Source organism: Cryptomeria japonica, chromosome 3, assembly GCF_030272615.1.
Source record: "Cryptomeria japonica chromosome 3, Sugi_1.0, whole genome shotgun sequence".
Classification (NCBI taxonomy): Eukaryota; Viridiplantae; Streptophyta; class Pinopsida; order Cupressales; family Cupressaceae; genus Cryptomeria; species Cryptomeria japonica.
The window spans coordinates 501,241,402-501,268,466 of NC_081407.1; the positions used below are offsets into that span (position 1 = coordinate 501,241,402).

Below are 27,065 nucleotides of genomic sequence, written 5' to 3' on the forward strand. Positions count from 1 at the left end.
TCAATAATCTGTATTTCTTGTTGCTGGAGATTCGACCCTTCTAGAGCAACTGTCTCGATGGAGACTGATTTCATTTGCAACATAGGAGGAGTGGGTTGGCGTTCTCTGTCAGTTGCATCTCCTGCAACAGTAGGGTCTTCGTGTGAGGTGGCTACAATAGATGGTCGCCTTACCTTCAATGTTTTGCGGATGGGGGCCTCAAGTGACAAACTCTTCTTTCTTTGGGACTTCCTAGATACCTTCAGCTCCTTACTAGCCTTTTTCTTCTTTCTTTTCATCTAAGGCTCTTCTTCACTTTCTTTGTTTTCTTCATCTTCTTGCACTACAGTAGGTGCCTCCTCTTCGCTTTCTGAGGATTGAGACTCAAGGCCTCCCATCAGATTATAAGTGAATTTCACACCTTCTCAAGTTAGTTCCTCGGTATGCTACTGTATCCAAGCGTCAATGAATCTTTTAGGTTCCCCCCTTATCACCTCCAAGTTGTTGATACAATCCTGAGACCAGTTGATCAAGGTCAGAGGGCGATCCTTGACAGAGTTATAGGAATGGTGTTGTAAGCAATTCCCATGATCAGTTATCTAGTTGGGAACTCAGGCATATTCAAAGATTCTGATTTGTGACAAACTTAGTCTAGAACACTCCCTTCGTCAGACCTCGAAATCATCACTGCAGCTGGCCCAATAATCTTCTATGCTCATCTTACGCCTGTAGTGCTTGTCGTAGGCCTTTCGTCCCAACCCTGTAGGATGAAAGTCCTTCCAAATGGGGTTATTTGTAAGCCATATGATGCCAACTCCTCTCTCGACTGTTTTGTGTGTGCAGGAGTTTTCAGATATACATTGTTGTCCCCAATGGCCATTGGAAACGACACTCCTATGACCTTTTCCTTGAGGATTCTCCTTGTTGCATTTGCTTGTCTGGCCACCTCCAAGAGTACCAGTTTATCTGTGGGGTATTTAGGGAATTTGTATGGCGAGCCTTCAAATCCAGAAATTCTCAAGTAAGAAATCTGGGAAACTGTATGAACCATGCCCCGTATTGCCTCACCAATGCAATTGCTTGATTGGATAACCTTTGCTACAGTCCCTCTTGCATGATTCTTACCATTCACTCGTTCATATTTGCCCACTGCATACACTGCATTGTTTCTCTACCTTTGGCAATTTTATGAAAATGAAGTTGGGGGTAGCACTCGTGCACCTTCATCTATTTCTCCCCATTTCCAATCAGTCCCAAAAGTCTGGAATGTCGAGCCAGCATATATACCACATAAGATGACATGGTGAACATCCTCTTTTCTAATAGTTGCACCAGCTGCTCATGGATGTTGTCACTGATCATTTGAGCCCAATCTTACATGATCTTGCCCCCAAAAATCCCCTCAACATAGTAAAACTTCACTCCTCAAACATGTTGGAGTGAGGCAATCCCATGATGCGATTGAGGAGGGTGACCATATCTCCATACTCTTCATTGAACTTGCTCTTGTAGGTCCTCTTTAGGATCTTGGAGTTGTGGGGCCTCTTCTCCGTAAACCAATTGTCATTCATTTTATTTTAGCATTTAGTCGAGTTTTGGTCATATATGGCTTGGCGTTCATCCATTTGCACAACTATTGCATCCACATGGACAAGAATGCCAAAGACTTTTGTAAGAGCTTCAAGAGTGAAATCGCCTATCACCATTTCATTAGTGAACACCACCCTTTGTGTTGGCTTATAGTGCTTGGCGCACTCTACAATCAGTTCATAGTTTCAGATAGCTTGTGGAAAACCATTAGCTTGTGCTGTCCCACTCTACACCATCCTTTGGGCTCTCCAGGTTGGATTCGAGCCATGCATCCTATCTTTGAATTGCTAGATGTCAATGTGCCCAAAATCAATATCCCCTACATTTTCCCACCTACTCAAAATCTTCGAGTCCCGCAACACTCCTTGATAATCGTAATTCACCTTGTCCAACTTGTCGGGATTCTCAACTTTGGACATTTGAGATGTGCCTGGTGCTTAAGGTGCCCTGGAAGAGTCAACCACCTTAGGAGGCATCTACGATGCGCACCACTACACAGATTACGATGGGTATTTCAATGAATAGGACAGGGGTTAGCTTTGTCCAAGACGATGTTAGCATATAATCATCAGCATAATGATGAAATGATCTAGATTTAAATTGTGTAACAGCATAAAGGCAAATTTGAGCGCTAAATTGACAGATAATGAAGTTTAGTTTCTGGGTATACTTCAAGATTTGTGCAAAGTTTCAGAAAATAAAGTCTGATGTGCACTATACCATTTAAGACCAGATTTGACGAAATTTGGGAAATTTTTCAGAATTAGCAAGTCTACTGGAAATAAACCTCATTGCATTTTTTTGTGTTGCTAATCTCGAGTTTTGTGCTAGCAAGGTATTCTAAAGTTTTGTTTTCAGCCTTATAGTGCTTGTGTAGCCTACCTAGGGTTTATCCTAGGTTGATTTTGAATGAAATTTTTGAAATATGTAAACCACAGGTGCATGTTTATTTAAACCTAGGGTTTAACTCAACAAAAAACTTTAAATGGATTTGCAAACATGGCCAAAAAAGAATACCTGAGGGATTAATGTATTTTGCTTTCTGATTTTGCTGAAAATGTTTCTTTATTTTGCAATGATGGGGCGATTCCTCCTTGTTGGCGTTTTGGATGCCTCTCTTTGAAGCGTGATTTCTTCCTCCTTTGCGCTTTGATTGTTTAGGTCTAGGTTTTTCTTACACAACTTCACTTGCCCTTTTCTTCTTTGCTTTCTGAATGAGGAAGCTTACCTTTCTTCCGTGACTTGAAAGTGACTCGCCTCTCCATGATTTAAATGGGCTAGGGTGCAATTTTGCGAAGTGAAATACTCCACGATGCCCTCCCTGCTAAGATTGATCTTTACTTAGTGCTTTTGAATTAAACGCTTTACTATTTTTTAAAATAAAATTGGGCCTTTTCTCAAGGTCTTCCTCAACTAAAACAAGGGTCGAAAATGTCTTTCACTTTGTTACCTTACTAATGCTGAACTTTGTTTGCAAAATTTTAAGCGCTTGGGCGCTGGTGTTTTTATCGAGTATATCAAGAGCGATGACAACTTAAAACACGTGACCTTTGGCTGAAGAGAACACTGAACTTTATTTCTTTTTAAAATTTCAACCTTTTCTTTATTTTCTAAGTGCAACTTTGGCCTTTTTGAAAACAAGAGCGTTAACAAACATCCAGGCAACGTGAACTTGGGAAGGGAACCGTTAGGCGATACAACAAGTCGTTTTTAGCTATTAAAATGCCATCACACAAAGCTCGGTTTTTTTATCGGTGATATCAAGGAGCTTGATAATGAGCAAATATATCAAAAAAAAACGCATCGCCTTGCTAAATAACGTCAAACGAACATAGTGTTTCTTTATCTTTAAGTGCTTTGTTGTTTTAATGAAAACCTCGGGGCTTTTCTCAATGATAGCAAACCAAAGTGATGACTTATATTTTTGCTTTTGAAAAGACCAAACTTTATTTCATATTTGCAATTTTAAAACGCCTTTCCTAAATTTGGCATTTTTATGCCAATGGAAAGCGCATGAACCAAGAAGAAGAAAAAATATTTAAATTTGCTTGCCTTCTACCAAATTTGGAGTCATGTTTCAAATGTTGTTTCTCAGAAGCCTTAAAGTGATGACCTAGTTACTACCTTGGCCCTCTGAAGACTTGATTCTCTATGGTGACATCCAAACTCTTGGATCAAATCTATGGGCATGCTCTGGTCTGATTCTTCCCATGCTTCAGGATCAAGCTCTCTCCCTCTCTCTCTCTCTCTCTGCTAGACTAACAGAATTTATTTAGGAACTCAACAAGGCAAACCAAGGGAAGGGGGTCCCTGTCGAAGACGGGGAGTGTGTGCAAGGCACAACAACACCTAGGATCATTTTTAGCATATTTTTCAGCATTTTGATCCTATTGACATCAAAACTTACAGATTTATCATTATTTGCATCATGGATATTTGGAAACACAACCATATCCAAACAAGAGACTCGGACATTTAAGCTCAAAATTGTCACCTGACTGCCAAAACCCTAAACTAACAAAACTGGGAAGCACGAAAGAGGGGGTCCCCATTTGCAATGGGGCGATGTGTGAAAAGGTCACAACATCTAGCGCCACCTTGAATAAATGTTCCTAAACATTTCAAAGACAATAGCAACAAAACACTTATGTGGTCAAGGAGTGGTAGACCTTGAGCACCTACAAATTGTTAGAAGGCAGTTAGTAATAAGTTGTACATAGCAAATGGATAGTTTGAGTAATAAAGTATTAGGAAAATTGTTAAGTCTTATAAATAAGACAATTTTCCTTAAGAGATGAGGATGAGTCAAAGGGCGAATCCTCTTTGATACTCCTATTATACCAAGTGAGAAGAGCATCTTCATGGAAGCAGAATTCGATTAAGTCATCAAGCAACAATCAATGATTAATCTTGTATGGGGAAGACATAAGTAATCATTATATATCAATGATACACCATTATGAAGCAGATCAGTCATACATGAAGAAGTCAGATATGTCTTTGAAGATATCAAGTGCGATGGAATATGCAGAGCGGGGATTAGTAACCAGTTAAACTAAGGTATATACATTGGAAGAAAGTAATGACATCGATTAAGTTTAGTAAGCATCGATTTTGGAAACCTTTATTTCTTTATATCCTTTATTGGATCTGCTCATAGAGTATCAGCCTTTTGGCATTTTCGTTTGCATAGTTTGAAGCAGTGTTCCACGGGGACGCGTCCCCCCCCTTTTTGGGCGCGTCCCCCCGTCAGAAACGTCTCGGGGACGGGGGGACGGGGACGGGGGGACGTCCCCCGCCGTCCCGCCACAGCCACCCAAGCGTTGTTGGGACGCAGAGACGTCCCCCGCGTCTCCCAGGGAGACGGGGAGACGTGGAGACGTCTCCTTGGGAGACGTCTGGGCGTCTCCCAGAGAGACATGGAGATGCCTCCACGTCTCCTTGGGAGACGTTTGGGCGTCTCCCCGTCCTTCGCGAGACGTGCAGACGTCTCTCCAAGGACGGGGAGATGCCCAGACGTCTCCTATCGCCCCCACGTATATGCAATATTTAATATTAAAAAAATTTTAAAAAGTGACTTTTTAAGTTTTTTGAGGGTTAAGGGGTAACTCTAATTGGACGTGTGTAATGTTCCCTGTTGGGGATTGGATTATTTGGCATTCAAGTCCTACAAACACGTTAGTATACAAACAATAAGAAAGATAATTAAACATTGTAAAGCAGAAAATCGCGATCGAACCCTAGTTGCTCTCCCCTCTTCCAGCTCCAAGGAGAGAGAAGGGAGAGTCACTAGGGTTGATGGTTTTTCACTTGGGGGGAGACTTTACATTCAAAAGAGGGGTTGAAACCCACAAGATCCAATCCCACACAATGCAAGATTGGATGCTAAATGTGTTTCAAGGGTTAAGAAAGCAAGGCTACCCTCTTTTGTAAAGAATGTTGATAGAAGAATTAAGCTAGGAATGCATAGAAAGTGACAAAGATTCGCTTATAAACTGAGATAGGGATATAGGATGAAGCTGCGAACCTGGAATTAGCAGTAAAATGTCGATACGGCGCTGTCCTGCAAATTTGAGCAAAAGTTGTCAGGACGATGGCGCCCGGCGCCACGGTCCTCCGAAAAATCTGCGAAACGAAGGGGGATCTGTTCGTCTCTGCACAAGGATTCCAGATCTTCAATTTCAGCCGCGTACCTGCAACCTACACACAGAAAAGCAAAGACGATTGGGGGGTTAGGGATTAGGGGTTTGCCTTTAGGTCAAACCCCAGTTTTGGAATTAACCAAGAAATGAGAAATGTTGTAAATGTAAATGTATGTAATGTAAAACAAGTACTAATACCTTGTTGTAAGGATGTTTGTATCCTTATATGCGAAGGTATAGATGTTGTTGTTTGTTGTATGTTGTATGTAGTAATATGTGATCTCCTCTTCAATGGTTGAATCCTTGTCTTGAATGCAACACTTAGCCTTGAATGGAGACTTAGAATGATCAATTGCTTGAAAGAATGCTTGAATGCTTGAGTATAGTTTCCACGCTTTTTCCATCATATCGAATGAAAGAGGAAAATGTAGTTTATATACTTGTCAATTAGGGCTGACAGATTGATTTTCCCGACCTTAGGCCGACCAGGAAAGATAATTTTCCAATTTGCAAACATAAAGACCCGAAGTCCAAAAGAGACCGGGCCCAAAATAGGACCCAGGGACCAGGGCGTTGGGCGCCATGGTCCTGGGGGACCAGGGCGCTGGGCGCTCTGGTCCCACCTCCCGGGACAGCAGGGTGCAAGGAGGATCAGGCCAGGGTGCTGGAAAAATGCAGTTTTTGGTGTCGTGAGCAAGTTTCGGGGTCTCCATTCAGGTTGCGTGTTGCGTCGCCATCGTGAAGACCGAAATGCAATCGAAATTGCAAGTGTCGCAATTTTAGGACGCTACAAACATATATATTTATTTGTGCGATTATACAAGAAAGAATGCTATACATTATTCTACATATTTAACAAATAATGCTAACTAAATTTATTGTTATCTATAAAAAAAAGATACATACTCAATTGGACCTTACCTGGATTGACCCAACCCTCTATTGAGAAATATTTCTTAGTTAGGAGCAACCCAGGATGTCGTCCTCCTAAGGTCTCTATTTGGGATCTCTATTAATGAGTGAAATCATTAACTCTGTAATGTCCCCTACTTGGTTCAAGACAGTTTTAACCGTAATTAATTGATTTCCAATATATTTATAACTTAACTAAATCGATTAAGAGACAAAACTATCTCTTCCTAAATGGCTCTTATTTTGTCCTAGGTTATACTTCCTTAACTGTCAAGAAGGTTTTAGGAAGGGGATCTTCTTATCTTCCAGAAAGAAATAGCAGAGTTCGTACAGTTTGAATCTCTAGCTGATCGTATTGGTGACAGAATGTAGGCTTCCCGTGTTACTTTCTTCCCCCCCTTTTCCACAATTGCTGGGGTATTTATCCCATCCATCGTGGATGGAGAGTTGTGCACTTCCAGCCACGTCTATTGGTGGCAGCAACCCCTTGGAAAGGTCGCTGCCCTCCCTTAACCTGCATCATGACCTTTCGGAAAAAAATAATAACAACAATCGCACCCCTTCTAATGATCGCTTAACATTCATTAATTATTTAGTTAGTATCCAATATAATTCGCAATACTTGATCGGTCAATTAGTTATTATAATGCCACCGAAAGAATACAATCAACCCCCTTCTATAAGTATTATATAAAAATATATATATATATGGACTGTGATCTAACAACAGTTCTGATCTGGACTGATCGATGGTGATGTTAGTGGATGCTTTGATTCCTTTCCTTTATATCTCTCAATTTGAGGGAGAGGTCACACCTCTTTATCATGTATGCCCTTTGGAAGAGACATACCCTTTCACCATTAGCACCCTTTGAAAGAGTGCAACTCTTCATTATTTCTACCATTTGAAAGGGACACAACCTCTCATAATCAGATCTGCACTTATTATTTAAATCAGATCTGCACTTCTCGTTTCCCAATTTATTCCCCCTCTCAAATGAGGTTCTCTTCTCCCTTTTATATCTCATTGTTGAGGGAGTCACAACTTTTCCTTTCATGTCTTTCGACTTTTCATTAACTTTATTAATTTTTAATTAATCATATTTAATTATATTATTTTATATTTTAATTTAATTTAAATATTTTAATTTTATTATTAAATTTTATTTCAAAGTGGGGACATTACAACGTGGGCCAAAAGAAAAATAACACCCGACGCCTTTAGAAAATAATAAAAGTATTTTTGGCCTCGCGGGGCGCTGCCCCTCGACCCCGCCCTGTATCGCGACAGTGACCCCAACTTGGGGGCGCTGCCCCCAAACCCCCGTTGAAAAATATAGGGGGAAATCGCGCCGATAGAAGTAGGGAAAATCTAACCTCCGAGTCTAATTAGGCTCCATATAACAACACAACTTAGAAATCTTGGTATTTAGATTTAGTATTTCAAATTTCCTATAGTCTCATTTGAAATATAATTCTTACACTGTAATACTGTCATACATCTTTTCAAAACTAGCTTTTCAAGTACTATATGTATATGTATAACTATATCAGCACCACCACCCCGCCACCCCCCCGCCGCCGTCCCCCCCGCCGTCCCCAAACTTAGGCCCTTGGTCCCCCCGTCCCGGAAACGCGTCCCCCCGTCCCCAACGCCCGTGGAACACTGGTTTGAAGGCAATATTCAGGGACAGCACCATTGTTGCAAGTGCAAATCTCAGAAACAGCATCATTATTATTGTTGCAAGAATATATATTCCTATCTGAAATGGCAACATATCGCTACAAGCGATATCAGCATGTATACATTGCATATATTTAACGATCGAAATTGGAAATGGCAATTCATCGCTATAGGTGATAGGAAGACAAAATAGCATACTCTCCATTGTCAAATCAGAGAAGGCTAATATCATATTGAACATCAAGATCATCCTTGCATAATTATTATCAGTTATATGAATATCAGATACAACCTCTTTAAGGGGACAAACCCTCTTGCGATGATCAGTTTCAGGGGTGTAAGATTCCTCCCTAGCTGGTGATTGGCGGAGTCACATCAGATTTCTCATTAGTTTTAGCTTTTGGAGTTCAGTGAAATTTGTGAGGTCTTCATTGAACACAAATTTCCAGATTTTGAAATATTGAGCAATAAAAGTTTCTGCATATTCAAGAGTAAGAGCTGAACATAGATTATAAGGTGCCAAATATTTAAATTCTGATTACAGCAAACTCTGTTCCAGAGTGGTATATGTAAATTTATAAGTACTAGTATCTACAAAAAAATTCAGTTTTATATACTTTTGTTGTTATTGAAAGGTGTAAGAATTTGTCAAAAATAGCCAAGATCAAGAGCTCAATCAATAGCACAATAAGAGAGACAAAATATTGATAAGAATAAACTGTATTCTAATCAAGTTGCAAAATACCATCAACTGGATCATAAAAATTACATACAATGAAGATGAGCCTGCTTATAAAGGCAAGGCCAAATGGATATGTGAGCACACAATCATGACATGTGGCTCAATGAGAAACAAGGGTAGGTAGGAGAAATAATAAAGTATTCCACAAGAGGTGGATCACCCACTGAAGGTGGAATGTAACAACAAGATAAGACCATAAAAGGTGGAATTTCTCCTACAAGCATATCCAAACTAACTATGAAATGCATTACCCTAAGTCAACTTAAGTAAAGTGTAATTATGAGACATAATTTACACCAACAAAAAGAATATGTTTAATGGTAATTTCTATTTCTTGCATTAAGCCTTTCATTCTGAACAACATCCATCTTTGGTGAATCTAAAATTGTTTGACAAAATTATTGAGAAGAAGGGAAAATTTTGGGAAGATTTCTTAGGGGATTTTACAGTGGTATCAGAGCTGATTTTCCTACCAGCCTGTGAGGTTTCATGAGTGCAGCTTGGTAGTCAAGTAATGTTATTCAATTGAAATTGGAAGTTTATTGGTCATTCTATTATTTGGCGTGAGATAAGAAAATAAAGAATATCTTTATATCAGCCAACAAAAGGGGACATTACATGAAGCATGCACATTAAACAAGGGTACAAGGAGACACATCCCTTAACCTTTTGCCAAGGTTGCATGGGTACTCGTACCCAGCCCCTGGGTACTATTGACGTGTATTTTGTACACAATCAAACACAGAATAAAATACCCAAGGGAACCTTATCCTCTCTTGAATAAAGCCTTTGATTGCTGAAGATATCGCAAAAAAGGATCAATCAGGATGACTCCAAGGTTCTTCGATGTAGGGTCTCTACATGTGGATAAGCACCAGTGGTCGTTGTGAATGCTGTTTCATCAAGGGGGCCTTACGTTTCCGAATTGTAGGAACAGAATTTCCTAAAACTAACAAGTTCTCAAAAAGATCAAAAGGTGGAGTTTGCAAGAGATGGATTCTAATCTAATCCTAAGGATGACTCAATGTAGGCTAGACTTGGTAAGATTCTACCAATTTCAGTATTGCCAAGGAATAACAACTCTACTGAAATTGATGCGATCTTCTACGGTGACTAATGATTTCTTCAATTCATCAAGAATCATAGACACTACCATGAAGGTACATATCAATAGTTCAATAATGATTGAAGGTTTAAGCAATCCAAATATCTCCAATTGACCACACAAGGCGTCCTTACAATCAGTAAGAAGCTAGTGGTTTGGAACGTGAATCTCGCCAAAGATCAAGCCCAACACTTAGTCCTTCAAACTTAAATACTACTTCGACTGAGAATGATTCAAGAAAGTAAACAACCATGAAGATAGCCACAAGAATTGCAATAAAACACCATAACTTCAATATTTTATTGATCTCAAAGCCAAAATAGACAACAATTGCTTGAAATTCTCTCTTCAATGCTCAATCTTGCTACAAAATAACTTTCTGACTATCCAAAAGCTCTAATCTTCTAACTTCTAACTATCTGACCATCTCAAAATGAAAAGGAGTGAGGGTATATATAGCATCCTCAATTACAATGAACGGCCCAGATCAAAAGAAGATCAATGGCTGAGATTTTGACACCTAAACCCTAATTAGGGTTTGTTACAAAAAGTCCCCTTTTTATTGAACAATATTAAATGCATAGCCAAATATTTAATTGGCACAAAAATCTAGGAAACATAGACCAATGATAATTAAGGTGCCACATCATCTACAACAACCTCTCTTTTAGAACGTTATTCCCTTTCCAATGCTCTTTCTTAGCATATGCAATGAATCTAGACACAATTCCTTCAATCTCAGCAATAGGAATCTCAGGAAGATTCCTCATTCGTTCCTCCAAGTGGATAACCTGATCAAAGGCCTTGAGAAGAGCCGCATCCCATCCAGGTTCGAGTTCTTTGATTTTCTCAATCAGGAGCATAGTAGCGAACATTTGATCCCTTTGCTCATCTGTGATAACATTCTCATCTTTGCAAAAGATGACCTTGACCTTTTCTTCCAACTCTTGAAGATCCACATCTGTCTCAACTTCAATCCTCCTGCCAAGAATAGTACATAACACCTCAAACACCTTGTCCTGAATTGGATGGATGACTTCTTCAACTTGATTGCATTTGGTGCTGATGTCTTCGAAAAGAACTTCCTTCATCTGGAGTAGAGTTGACCACTGGAGTAAATTATGAGCTCCTCCATCCATTATCTTTTCTTGTGCTAGGATCTTCCTTGGTGTTTGCCTGATTACTTGTAGAACAGGAATGATAACATCTCTAGTGTGGGCAAAGGCGGCTACTGTTATCATTAGGTTGTGGATGATCTCAAGGACCTGGATAGCTCGATGGATTGTCTGCATCATTCTTGTTGCAAATTCAACGGCAATTGTGTGGGATTTGTCAATCCAAGAGCTCATAAGTTGAACCAAGCTCTGGACTCTTTTTGCCTCGCCAACTGATTCAAGGGGAAGTGCTTGTACAGAAGACACTGCTGGATCCTGACGTCCCAAAGGCTGATTGAGATGGCTAAAGTAGCCTCTCCAAGCACCGACCTCTCTCTCAAGCTTTCTATTCTTTTCCATTTCTTCCTTAAGCTTGTCTTTAAGTACTTCAAATGAATCGGTTGCCTCATCCAGTGCCTGCTCAGCGGTGAGTGGACCAAGCTCAAATGTTTCTACATCATATTCTTCTGCAAGGATCTCACCTTCATACTTGTCCACTGCTGGTGTAGCTATCTGCAACTTCCTGGATCCTGTCTCATCTCTGATCATCTTGGTCATCTTAGTGGCCTTCTTTTTCTCCGTTCCTTCCTGAGAATTTCGTACAAGGCTTTCTAAGTCAATCACATTATCTTCATCCTCGATCACAATCACCCTTGTTAGTCTCTCCTTCAACCAATCTGGAATGGCAGATCTTGTCTCTCTAACTTGTATCTCTTTAGGCAATGGTTCTTCTTCTCGGAGAGGAGATGTCACTTCATCATCATTCTTGTCTTCATGTAGCTCATTGACTTGGGGAGATTGACTTGATGAACGTTGAGATGCCTGCCCTTCTTCGTGTTTATCATTCTGTACCATTGATTCCATAGATTCCTCGACTTCAGGTACCCTCTTCTCTTGTCCTACAACTTGACTCGTCCTTTTTTCATGTCGAGAAGATGTACCGGATGAGCGATCTCGATTGGCCTCTTGCTTCTTCTTGGAGGGTTCCCTTTTCTCAGGTCTTTCTTTCCTCTTCGCGCCTCTAGGATGAGGATTGCCTTCACTTGCGCTTCTGGGATGAGGATTGCCTTCACTTGCGCTTCTAGGATGAGGATTGCCTTCACTTGCGCTTGCTCCTCCTTCTCTTGGCCTTTCCTCCAAAGTAAAAGTCATTGGTATGTTTTGTTCTCTCAACTTTTGATGTTGTACATCTACCCATCTGCAAGTACATGACAAAACTGGAGCCATCAAAGCTTTTAAGTCCAAAACCTCAAGCTCGTTCCAATCTATCCTCACTGCTTTGTCTTCTCGGTCATAAGATGATTGGAGATGTCTGCCACTGTCCTGAGCTTGATCGGCCACTCTGTAAACTTTGCATCTCCTGATGAAATCTAAAGGCAATCTGGAATGCATCTTTCTTTTTACTTCTAGATCACTTGAGAGATTCATCCAAAAGTCCTCTACCTAAAATTCATGCCTGTACTTTCTACCAACTGTCTCTTCTATATACCCATAAGGATCAAAATTCTCCCTCAAGGCAAAGAATGAAAATGAATATAAGGCCAACTCCCTTTCTGCATCATCCAAGGCTAGAGCATTAGGACATACCTCAACTGAATTCCCTAGTATGATAGGCACAGGAATTCCATTTCCATGCCTGTGTCTGAATGCCTTCGCATAAGCCGCCAACTGCCTAGTCACCTCAAGTAGCACTATCCTGTCTGTCGGATATCTCGGCAACATATAGGGAGGTGAAGGACACCCATGAACTCTAATATATGTAAACTTTTGGAATTGGATGAACCAAGCACCATACCTCTTTACAAGCTCTTGTGCATCTTGAGATAGCCGATTGTGAATCCCGCCTTGCAATATCCTGGTGATGTTCATTGTGAAGGTATCATTGACTAACTTGTAGTCACTTCCAGGTGGATGATGCAAATGAACATAAGAGTCACAAACTCTGACTTTCCCGGGCCCTCTTCCGATCACTCCTCTGTGAGGTAGTCCTGCATATTCGAAACTCCTGATCAAGGCATATATGATGTACGAGCTCATGTGGAATGACTTGGTAGGCTTTAGTCTCCTTAACTGCACATCCAAGCAATGGCTAATAATTCTAGCCCAATGAATTGTTCCTTTTCCTTGAACTATTACCTGGATGAAGTAGAACATCCACTTCTCAAAATAGAAGGCTTGAGGAGCCCCTATAACTCGATTGAGTAAAGTTATCAAATCTCTGTATTCCTCCTGGAAGTCGATCCTATGTGGTGTGTTGGGAATCTTGCTCAGGCGAGGATGACTTTTGAGTAACCAATTCTTATTGATGATGCTCAAGCAAGTGTCTGGATCATCTTCATACATGGACTTGGCTCCTTCTAAGCTTTTGTAAATCATATCTTTATGTTCTGGAAGATGGAGAGCCTCACTTATAGCCTCTTCTGAAATGTAAGCCAAAGTGTTCCCTTCCTTGGACACGATTGATCTTGATTGTGGGTCATAATGGCGAGCACACTCGATCATCAGCTCATGGCACTGGACCGCTGGAGGGAAACCAGACGCCTTGATGATGCCACTTTCAATTATTCTCTTTGCGACAGGTGATGGTTTTCCAATGTAAGGGACCTCTCGAAACTTCTTCACACTGAAGTTTCCCAAGTTGGTATCTCCAATGTTGCTCCACTTTTACACGATCTTGGTCTCCAATTCTTCATTCCTCTGATCTTCCTTCATGAGAGCTGGACGACTAGTGGATGTTCCTGCCTTTGGGGTCGCCATCTTGACACCTACACAACATTTCATAATGAGCAATATATTTTACAACGTAGAAATATAGAGTAGAAAGGAAGATTTAAGCTTTTAATTAGGAAACTTCATGATAAATCTTTGAGTTATCATTTCCTAATTAACTATGCAATTTCAAAAAGACTTGAAGTTCAAAATTCAAAATTTCAACATTGGGACAAGGATGATCACGCCATACCTCCATTTGAGAATTAATTCTAAGAAATGATGCAAAAATAGGAGAATTTGCTAGGCGAAAGATAGATCGAAGTCCTCCCTTTAGCAAAATGTACTTCCTCTAGTCTTCACAAGCATCAATTCCACCACCTCTAGCCTCCAACAAAATTCGCTCCAACTAGACCAGTTTTTGCACTTCTTTCTTGCTCTTCCGAATCGCACTTGAAGTAATGAATGATTGATTGATTAAAATTGCTCAAAACACCCCTACTATATAGGCGCTTACCACTTCATTTTCCATAGGCCGACTTGGTAAAATAGAACCCAAAATAAACAAAAATTAATAAAAGAAGGCCGACTTGACAAAATATTAAAATGATACCTCAAGCGCTCTATCTTTTAATTTTAATTTAATAATAATTAATTTCAAATGCCTCAATTAATAAAAAAAATCAATTTTCTAAGGCTCAAATTAATTATTAAATACCCATGCACCTTTATTAAATGCCAATTTAATTAAAAATTTTAAAATATTTCGAATTTTTTAGCGAACTTGGCATCTAATGCGATTTGGAGGATATTAACGCCCAAGCATGGTAAAAAATAACAAATGTCAATAACCTCGCTCTGGTCCCTTGGAGAGGGACAGGAGCACTCTTGCATTTTAAACCTTGTATTCCTTGCTTTCACATTCAAAACCTCATCCTTGGCGTCCAAAATGGCATTGTTATTTGGAACTTTGAGTTTAATTCACTTGATCTTTAGAAGGAGTGTGCCTTAGGACATTTTCGCCCTGGTCCCTTGGTGAGGGACAGGAGCGATTTTCTACTTTTGTCCTTGATCTTTATCTTTTAAATTGCCAATTCATGTTGTGGGGTAAGCAATGATCCCCATTGTTCATTCTATGCATGCTTAACTCGTTTCCTCAAGGCAAAATAGGCTCTCCCAAGATTTTCGCCCTGGTCCTCCAGTGAAGGACAGGAGCGATTTTTGCATTTGAGCCTAGGATTGTCAATTTTTGGAAGCAATTCCTTGTTCACCATTTTTAAAAAGGCATTTCTCATCTTGCACCACCTTGCCTTGATGTGATTTTGGAGGGAAATTGTTGATTTTATAAAAATCGCCCTAGTCCTTTGGTGAAGGACAGGAGCGTTCTTTAATTCATTGTACAAACTCTTGATCACATCAACCTCCAATTACCTTCAAAGCATAAAACATCATTCCCCACTCCTTCTTGAGTCTTGGAAACAAAAAATAGCATTTCAAAATGTTAGGCAAATAGGCATATGTGGGGATTTCGCCCTGGTCCCTTGGTGAGGGACAGGAGCGCTTTAGCCAATTGTCATCGAAATTTGTGGTCCTTGCAACTCCATTCCACCCTGAAGCACTTTAAGTATCATTCCAAACTTGTACCTTGGCCTGGATTCGTCCCAATTTGGAGGAAAGAGATAGTCTTTTAGGTTTTTCGCCCTGGTCCTTCAAGGAGGGACAGGAGCGAATTTATCTTAATCCTTCAAATTTCATCATTTTCAAACCTTCAAAATCCTTAAAATCATCAAGTCACGTCCAATTATCTCCCCTCGAGACCCTGCACAAAACAATTTTAAAAAAGTCAGAGACAAATATGCACTAAATAACATTTTCGCCTTGGTCCCTGGAGAGGGACAGGAGCGATTTCACCTTTCTAAGCTAAAATATCCACAATTTAGGTCTTCAATCATTTCACAAGGCATAATTAGGTCATCTTCAAGGCCAGGAATCAGTTATCTTAAAAAAGTGGCATGGTCCTTCAGGGAGGGACAGGAGCACTTTCTCTGTTTCAGGCATCATCTTGCCTCCAAAATTTGATCAAAATTTACCGAGGCAAAAATGTACAATTTTATCTTCAAAATGCTAACACTTAGACAAAATTTGAATTTTCCCAAAAGAACCCTGATAACACTTAGACAAAATTTGAATTTTCCCAAAAGAACCCTGACTAGACCTAACCTGAGACATATCCGACTTCGTGACAGACTCACCTTACTTCAAAAATCTCAATCTTCGGGAGGATGCGTAATAACTTTCAAAATTTGACTGGACTCGGCTTGAAAATATCCAAAAGAAACCCCTAAGGCTTAGCCCTAGCCCAGACAACTCACTCACCCAAAATCCTAGAAGCAGAGAGAAGAACAGGCAAAACAAAAGCAAAAAGAGGGGGTCCCCATTTTAATGGGGCGATGTGTGAAATGGTCACAACAGGTACTCGTACCGGAGACTCGGATGCGTATCCCGCACCGGAAACTTGGTTGGAAATGTCTCCATAGAGAGGAGACTTCCCGCTAACATATCTGCCCATCTCCCATCGTCTCCAAACCAAACAAAAAAAAGGAAACCTTAAAATGTTAAAAAAAAAAAAACACAGGCAACAAAATAATCAAAATGTAGTACAAACGGAAAAAAAACAATGCTCAAAACAAATGCAGGTCAGAAGGATTTCTTAAAATGTTGCAACAGCCATTACTAAATTATTATTTTATGTTCAATGTCATTATATTTTCAGAATTTCTATAAATTATTAAATTATATATAAAAGAAATTGGCGTCTCCAAGTACCCACATCTCCTATTTTGAAAAAATAGCCGTACCAGTACCAGCACTAGTCTCCAAAGTCTCCAAGTACCCCCGTACCTGTGCAACCTTGCCTTTTGCAAGTTTACACATACTGAGGACATTCTATAGATGACGGATGCCTCTAAAACATCCCCTTGCTATCCCTTAATCCTCAACTCATTAGCAAACATGCAAGAAATGGCTTGGAACATAGGGGATGGCCAAGTCCCCTAACCATCTCAGGTACAGTAGGTCATCCCTACTCTTAAACAGCAAGGATACACAGGGATGCGTCCCCGAGGTTTTTTGCCCATGTCCCCAAACTACGGATAGGGGACAGCTTGGGGATGTTTGTCGACCATCCCCAAAATTTTCCAAGACATCGAGAATGCTTCTAAAATAGAGGGACAGCCCGGGGATAGAGTGGGGATGGCTAGCTATCTCTAGGACACATTGGGGAGGTCTGAGACGCCCCCAACCATCTCAGGGACAAGTGGATGTCCCCTTTTTTCTAGTGCTCAAAAAACAAAAACAAAAACCCAGTTTTTTCAAAAAATGTTTTAATTTTGGTACTACTTACGCGATACATCAGAAAAGCATAATTATATACTAGATTACTCAGTATTCTAATATTTCATTAATGGCAACTTCTATTTTGTTTAGTAGCCGCTCTATCAATGGCCTTTTATCTTCAAAACGAAATTTGTTTCTTGTCTTCCACAAGTGCCAAATTATCATTGCCAGCACCCCAATCCACAGTCTAGCCCAAAGATAACCTTTGTTGTGCCTTGGCCAACCACAAATAATTTAAGTTAATTTGTAGGGGAGGGGCCCGATCAGCCCTAGCTTGTCACGAAAAAAATACTAGCACATTTGCGGCATGCCACAATACACCAAAAGTTGTTCTATCCTCATTTTTCAAACAAAGAGGGCAAGTATAAGGGTCATGAAAACCAAGCTTTAATAGGCGGTCTCCAATGAGAATGCAGTTATGGAGAGCTGTCCAAGCAAATGTTCCAGCCTCTAGTAAAATTTATTTTCCCCAACACAGATCACTAAGCCGACCCCTGTCACCCCCAAAAATGTCCTCAAAACGTCCCTTCCCCAAATCGCATCCTCACATTTCCGCATTTTGGAAACTTGGTGGAACATAGTAAAAAAAGTTTTTAAAAAATGCTCAAATAGAACTAATTTTTTAAAATGTATTGTGTTGTGGACCCTTGTACCAAACTCGGTCATATGGGCACACAACATAGGCCCATTGTGCATTGCAAACCACATTTTTAAATCCCGAAAAATTGTAGTGATAGAGATGGACAAGAAAAATATTTCTTGATTCTAGTCAAATTCAAAAATCAAAACCAAGGCACCAAGGTGCAGGATCAATGACGAATTAGGAGGACAATAACAAAAAAAGTGCATTTTTTCTATTAGTTTTTTTGTCAAAGTTTCAAGAGTTAATTTTTTTTGGTCCATTTTCAGTTTGCACTTGCATTCCATATTTTTCACAAAAAGTGAACATTAGGAGTGACTATAGTGAGCATGAAATGAAAGAAAGATATACAAGAGTTTCAGCATGAAATGAAAGAAGGATATACAAGAGTGGCATGGGTAAAGCAAGACAACCACATAACCAATTTGAGCACCCTTCTACCCTCTTGAAACATTATGCAAAAGGCCCTTTAAAACTCTCTAAACCTATTCTCCAACTTACAACAGCTATAAACAAAGTCAAAAGGAAAAATTTGAGGGAAAGTAGAGTTTGGTTGTCATATTTACAGCAAAGATTTTAAAGAGGGATACACTAGTGTATACAGTCAACTATTGGGGATTATAGAATAGGGGGGTTAAGGTTTGCTCACAAATAAACATAGTTGAGTAGGCAAAGATCAATAGATTTTTTATAGAGGATGAAGCAATGCCTAAGGGCATGCCATGCTTCTAAAGTCTACACAATTTGCTTTGCTATCAATGGTTGCTAGTGATACTAGTAATGTTTCTACAAAAAGAAAGAGAAAGGCTACTGGAAAGTAAGAAGCCGAGGATAGTTGCAAGTAATATTAGTGAAAGTTTTGTTTCCCATGCCATACCATTTCATAGAGAACATTCTCCCTAGAAATGTTCAAAGATGCAGTCATTGTTGGTCCATAATTTGCCCACATGAAGAACATAAGCTATGCACCACCATCCTTGATAAATAATACTCTAAAGTGAGTGTCATGATGAAGAAAAAGGCATAAATTTGGATAGGGGAGGATTCCTCTATCTCATGGATGGATGGACCTATATTAGACAATGGACAATCATCAACATCACAGTCACAGGTCCAGTTGGCTCTTATTTTTTTAGTTGTTGAATGTTCAAGGAAATGCAACGATGCAAACTTCCAATTTCAAATTTTGAAAGAGGCCATGATAGAGGTTGGGGCCTCAAATGTTGTAGAGGTGATCATTCATTCATCAAATGGGTGCAAATTAGCTGGCGTGATGGTAGAGGGTGCATACAAGCACATCATTTGGACCTTGTGTTGTCATAAATTTGCATTAAAAGACATAGGGAAGATAGACTGAGTGAAGAGGATTGTAGCAAAAACTTATTCAAATGTTCATTCACAACCACCAACCTTGCTCTCTTCAAGAAACTAGTCAATATGATAGAACAATATAAATCATCAAAACCTCACCAGCAATAAATCAATATAAATAGTCAATAAATCAATAATTAGTCAACAGTAGAACAATAACTTTGATCCCCTAAAGTTTGGTAGGCGAACAATATAAATACTCAATAACGAATTAAAAGACTCAATAAATTAAAACATAACAAAGCTGTAATAAATCATGGCACTCCTGTTAACATGTTCTGGCACTGCCAATGATCCAATTCATTTTGTGTTGAATTGATTATTCAGTATCTAGTCATCTTTTCCTCAACTTTCTTTAAATTGTCTTATTCTTACTATCCTTTGCACAGTAATGATATAAATTCTTGAGTCGAAGCAGAGGTTTTCAGTTGTATCTCCTTCACTTATTTAGATAATTATGCCATAAAAAATAGTGGGCCCGTAATAATAATTCTCTCTATGCATCTGTAACCTGCGTAAATCTTACCTTGGTGATTATTCAATTCATCATATTCATGTATTTTGAAGCATATTCATGTATTTTGAAGCGAATTCATATGTTTTAATCAATGAAGCAATAGTCTGCAAAAAATCACGATTATACCCTATTAATCCTGAATCCTGGAGCTAGCCGGTATATTCCCCGAAAAAATCCCGATTCATGGAAAAATCATCGACCAAGCTTTGACCCAATTTTCAAAGATTTTTTGCATTTAAATCACATTAAAATCATGTTAAAAAGCCCAAAAATGGCAAAAAAGTGAAAAAAATCATTGTGAAAACTTGCAAAACCATAGAAAAACGCGTGAATCTACTAAATTGCTTAGAAATAGGGTTGGTCTAAGACAAAATCAGAGTCAATGTGGAATCAACGTTGAAAAAGTTTGTTATTTTGTCCATTTTCGAGGGGTTCATCATTCCCCACACTTCACTTGTTCAAACCCACGAACTCAACGACCCAACAAAGGTAGAAATCCCACGAGCTCAATGGCCTAGTAGAGGTTTGAACCTTGGTAGCTTCCTCACCAATGGAGTTTTTCTACCACAACACTAAACGTTCAAAGACATATTTAATATATGTAGATATAGATATATGTTTTTTAATTTATAATTGATATAGTTAATTTTTGCTCAAACAAAGACATACAATTCATTATGTGAGCAGTATATCTAAAGTGCTCCACGAAATAAACCTGAATGACAACAAACAAGCTTACATAGTTGTAATAAAAGAGCCTCCAATACACAATCATTAAAATTTGTCTCTACCTAAAATAGTAGTTGCAAGCTAGGTATTGCCAAAACCAGTGGCTTGCTAATCTTTTACTTCAGCTAAACAAATGCCTTTTTGTTGAATTCTATCTCATATAAAAGACTTACCAATTGCCATCAGGGAATCTAAAGCATTGCAACTATGGAATATGATTTGATAAGCTTTCTCAAATATTGAACTACCCCTAGAAAACTCCTTGCCTCAATCAGAATGAAAGTCTTGGATCACTTCAAAATGGCTTCCACTTTTACTAAGTTCCTAACGATTGTTGGATCTCTGTCCGATAAATTTTGATCTCAACTACTTCATAGACTTAGCTAATCTTTGATCTCAGACTTAGACAACTATTTGGTGTATTTGGTGACTGCCCTTTTAAAAAGTTAAATGAATATTTGCCTATGTAATCAGCAATATGAATATAAAGAACAAAAATCTATTTTCTACAATTCATGGGTTAAACTCCTTGTCTCAATCATAATGAAAGTCTTGGATCACTTCAAAATGGCTTCCACTTTTACTAAATTCCTAACAATAGTTGGATCTTTGTCTGATAAATTTTGATCTCAGCTACTTCATAGACTTAGCTAATACCCCTAGAAAAATCATTGCCTCAATCACAATGAAAGTTTGGATCACTTCAAAATGGCTTCCACTTTCACTAAATTCCTAACAATAGTTAGATCTTAGTCTGATAAATTTTGATCTTAGCTACTTCATAGACTTAGCTAATCTTTGATCTCAGACTTAGACAACTATTTGGTGTATTCGGTGACTGCCCTTTTCAAAAGTTAAATGAATATTTGCCTATGTAACCAGCAACATGAATATAAACAACAAAATCTATTTTCTACAATTCATGGGTTAAACTCTATTTTATTTACACTCTATATCTCTATGCTATGGAAATGCCCTTAAGTTTAAAAAAAAAAGTAGTTTGTGTTTATTTTTCTACAATTTTTTACGATTTTTTAAAATCCAATTTCTTACCCATTTTTTCAAAAAATCTTATACTTTTTTGGTTTGCCTATTTTTTCCCCAAATTATTTTTGTTATTATGATAAAAAGCATTGCAATTGTGGAATATGATTTGATAAGCTTTCTAAAATATTGAATTAACCCTACAAAACTCCTTGCCTCAATCACAATGAAATTCTTGGATCACTTCAAAATGGCTTTCACTTTTACTATTTGTCTGTTAACTTGTGATCTCAGTTACTTCATAGACTTAGTTAATATTTGATCTGACTTAGACAACTATTTGGTGTATATGGTGACTGCCCTCTTAAAAAGTTAACTGATTATTTGCCTATGTAATCAGTAATATGAATATAAAGAACAAAAAATTATTTTCTACAATTCACAGGTTAAACTCTATTTTATTTGCTCTTTATATCTCTATGCTATGGAAATGCCCTGAAGTTATTTTAAAAAATAGTTTTTGTCTCTTTTTCTACAATTTTTTCTGTTTTTTTTTTAATCCTATTTTTTCCCCATTTTTTGCCAATTTTTTTCCCGGTTTTTTCAAAAAATCTTATACTTTTGGTTTGCCGATTTTTTCCCTAAACGATTTTTGCTACTATGGTTTTAATCATTGCTACCTATGTTTGATTCATTTGAGATGTAAACCTGGTCTCAGTGATCAATGAATTCATCTTATCCAGTGTATTCTTGGAGTGATTTCAGATTGCCACTTGTGCTTGATTCATTTCAGATTTTATAACCTACATAGTTAGGCTGACCACTTGTACTAGTACATCTGAAACCACAATGAGTTACACTTTTCTCGTAGCTTTAACTTGAGCAACAAATTTTACCAAGTCCTGCAATTGCAGAGCATTTTGAGGGGATTGTTGAAGTTGACACTTCACCTTCAAAATTTGCTCTGATATACCATAAAAATCTTCAGCGTTGAGTGCATTTTTCATCATCCTACTTTACACATTGACTAAAGAGAGTCAGCAAAAACCATACCTGTTGTCTAAGCTTTTATAAACCGATTATGTGCCACTTGCAATTGCTTCTTCAGTGCTTTATTTCTTTATCATACTCATGGGTCTCAAAACTGAGCGATGTTGGAGAATGAGTCCTTCAGTGCAGGTATACCAATTTTCCATTTCCAATTCAGTTTAGAAATGTACTAACATCAACAACAATGCTATAAGGAGTACTAGTAGTTATTAGATCGAGCAGCAAGTTCCACTCCTAATATATACACATAACAATTACATCTAAGTTATAATGACTGACATGCAATTCGAAACACAATCCACAACTGAGAGAGCAGTTCTCCTTAATGGAATCTTGCAACTTGACCTGCAAAGTAACCAACAGTTTCACGAAACCCCGAATTATGCTATTATCCCACTTTTCAGGCAAACTGTCAAACTTGTCCATGTTGTCTTTATGTTCCTCAACCTTCTTGAGAACACGTCCTTTGTAATCACAAAACGATTTACACTACCTTATGATCATTGACGCCTTTAGAGAGGGATTTATTCTGTTCACATTGCCTTTGGCTGCCAAATCATTAGCAGAGATTTTGTAGATCATGTTCAAAATTTTGTCCGCAATGTTTTATTTTGAGATCACTGTTGTTCCACCAACAATAGCATCCTGATTTACTTCCTCACACTACCAACAATAGCATCCATGAAATGTAACATGTTCCTCAAAATATTCAAAATGTAAAATATCTTCCCCCACAAGTTCTGGTATACATTTATTATCAATAATATAACAATATCCTTGGACGTTTTAATTTTAGCTTTATTCAACTCTTATTATAATGCTTCTAACTTGGGTTTTTGTTCACTATGCATTTGTCAAACTCAACCTATATATCTTTTTCATGTGTTGTTTGATGTAGACAGATCTAATACTTTTTTGGGCTTCTTGGACTCACTTGGTTCAATCAACTAGAGGATTGGGTGTGAATTTTCTTCTCTGAATCAGAAATCTTATCTGCGACCACTTCATTCTTGCATTCATATTATCAAGGTCCAACTTCAACTTTTTTATTTGTTTTTTTAAACCGCATTTTTTTCTGTACCTTTTAATAAGATTTATATACCACATCAATTGTTCCTTTTGGATAATTGATTTTGTTCTAGCTTTTGAGATTTTACATTTCCATTGAAATGGCTTTTATTTGATAGTTGCTAGGTTACATCTGATTCTCATATTTGACAACTCTGGGCACAACATATACATGTCTGATTGTGTCTTTTTGTGGGTAAAAGTAAGGCCTATCCTCGCAGTTGCATCATCTGAAGTGGCCAAAAGTCTCACCATATCCCTCTTTGTCTGGTTTGTTTGCCGCATTCTCTTTGAAAAGTAGCCTTATATTCAAACATTGCGACACACGACTGCTTGATTGACCCAAGAGTGCTTGGAGTTGGAGAAACTGTTGATCCTGAAGGGGCACTCTCTCACTTTTGCCTCTATGCATTTCTTTACTGATCTTCATCTTTTATATTTTACCTCTTGTTATTAATACTGCTAGGGGACTGATCATCACCTTCAATTCCTCCAGCTGTTGATAATGGTTTTCCTTAAGATGAACATTACCCTCCTATGGTTGGATGATGCGATCAGGACTAAATATTAGAATATCCCTTAACCCACTTCCAATTCATCTAGCTGAACCTTAATCCTCCTGCAGAAGATGTAGCTGGTTAGCTTTTGTGCCTCTTTTAGAGATATCTGTACTCACAGATAGTGGATAGGACCAAAGATCAGAATATCTTATCACAAATATATTAGAGGTTCTACTTGAAGTAGATTGTGAAGTCAAACCTCTAATGCCTCTTGCCTCCTTTTTCACTCATATATGTGTGGCACCTATCAACTTCAATCACCCTTTGGCTTCAAGGACTGCCAATTCTGATAATATCTCATAAGTGTTTTGTTGATGTGATACAACACCAAAGAGCCATGGGATGATGCTGAAACCCATTTGCCAGGACAAGAGATGCAAATTGAGAAATGAAGATCCTGTCTGGGGTATGCCAGAACAACCTACAAATAGCCAAATTGTTCACCTTGGATGGTCTAACTAGAAAGAGCCAAGGTATGCCAGAACAACCTACAAATAGCCGATTAGTTCAACTTGGATGGTCTAGCTGGAAAGAGACAAATCAGCGTTTCAAGGGTGGGATCAAACAACCACCATAATGCAGATCAAACCTTGAACATATACAAAATATACATGAAACCCCATCTAATATAGAAGGAGAAAAAACATGGACTGAACATGGACTGTGGACATAAGAAGGTGTATATAAAAAGAGGTGACTAATTGGGTACCCATTTCCAAAGTGTTCTTCTCCCCATGTCCTTGACCAACCTGCAAAAAATATCAAATTCTAAATTAGATACTGATATTTTCATCAACTATGCATTTAAAACAAGTGAAGAAAATTCCATGCCCAAAACTGTAAAATGTGCATCATAATTACTACTTCACAATACACAGAACAAACACCAAATGCTTCTTCATACTTTTGTTTTAAAAGAGGACTATTTCATAAATACCAACAGTTCAAACATTTAGTGTTAGGTATTTCCAAAACATAGTAGAGTGAATACTAGCTGCTTAAGTGTCAATCTAAAGGATGAAAATAAAGTGTTAACAACATGCACTCTGAGACTTTAAATAGGTGATTACGCTGGTACACAAAATAATAGCAAAAAAAAACAATATTTCTAGGCAGTTTTGATTTGCTAGAAAAACCTTCATATATTCAACAAAATCCAATGCATAACTACGTGGAAGTTAGGCAAAGCTCAAATTTCATATTGAAACCCATTTTATGCTCACATGTCCAAATTAATATCTATAAACAACAAATGGATTCACAATGCTGATCGTTTTTCCTTGTTTCTCCTCCACCTCTCTGCATTTAAATAGGCTTAAAAAGATAATAATGAAAATTAGCATGCATTACATAGAGATAGCTTTATGTATACACAGAAAAACCTCTAAAATTTCAAAACATGATGCTCTTAGTTTAAATGAAGTTTTATTAATTTAAATGGAGAAAAAAAACAGAAACTTGGCATCAAATAGAAAAAAACTGCCACATGTACACAAGCACACAGACTTATAATAGAAAGTCCTAGAAAGAGAAATCAAGAAAGGCCCCACAAAGGGGAGAACAAAAACAAAGGAATACAAAACAACAATGGTGACCACCGACATAAGTGGTTGAGAAATCAGTACAAAAGACCAAGAAGAGGAAACGAGAACTGCAAATAACAAATATAGAGGAAAATGGGTGATCATTTGAGTATCACTATTTGGGGCACAAATGGTGAAGTCACCAATGCCATCATGAATTTCTGTGAGCTAATTGTGGAGTGCTAAAGACTGTGACGGTTGAGCAAGTTCTCCTCATAGGATAACATTTAACATCCAAGGCTGATGTAACCCTGTATTAGTGATAAAGCACATAATATACATCTGCCCCCATGGATCAATTAGAGAACCTTAATATGCAGATTTATGGACCTAGATGGTATAAAAATCACAGACATGGTGAGTCCATCTAAGCACTAAGCAGCCCAAGTATTGATAAGGCTGGGTCACACAAAAATGAGTAACACCCCTTAAAGTGAAAATAGAAATTTTAAAAAAATACCTAGATAATAAAATAGCCACTGCCCTCTATTGCCAATTTATCACTAACTGGCTTACTTTCACTCACTCAAGACAAAATCAGTTCCAAAAAGGAGGAGAAGTTGCAGAAGATGGAGAAGATGTAGATAAAGAAAAACTAAAAGGAAGAGCAGAGAGAAGAAGAGCACAAGAAATCATATATGTGTGGAAGCCTTTAGTGATTAAAGGAGTACAAGTAAAAGGAAGCAGTGGTAGAAATTATATTATTATTCTAATGTCCACAGATGAGCAAAAATAGGTCTATGGGAGTCAAGTGTACATCAGCTTATAATAGAAAGTCCAAGAAAGGCCCCACAAAGGGGAGAAGAAAAACAAAGAAATACAAAACAATAATGGTAACCACCAACATAAGTCGTTGAAAGATCAATACAAAAATCCAAGAAGAGGAAACAAGAACCCAAATAGCAAATCTAGAGGAAAATGGGTCATCATTGAGTATCACTATCTAGGCCAGAATTGGTGAAGTCACTGGTGCCATCATTAATCATTGTGAAGGGATCAATACAAGATCTAATATTGCTAATTGGGGGGTATCGAAGACCAGGAAGGTTGAGCAAGTTACTCCCACTAGGATAAGAAGACCTAACATCCAAGGCGGAAGTAATCCTGTATTAGTGATAAAGCACATAATATGCATCTGCCCCCATGGCTG

General features: G+C 38.3%; 1 protein-coding gene across 2 annotated transcripts in view; it reads right to left on the bottom strand.

Annotated features, from left to right (window-relative positions):
• LOC131067463 (protein EARLY STARVATION 1, chloroplastic) overlaps positions 1 to 27,065 on the bottom strand; it is a 193,259-nt gene that overhangs the window by 23,361 nt on the left and 142,833 nt on the right. For both annotated transcript variants that reach the window (XM_058002488.2, XM_058002486.2), the window contains exon 9: positions 25,042 to 25,081. In XM_058002488.2, coding sequence (XP_057858471.1) covers positions 25,042 to 25,081 — 40 coding nt within the window. The remainder of the gene's footprint in view (positions 1 to 25,041; positions 25,082 to 27,065) is intronic.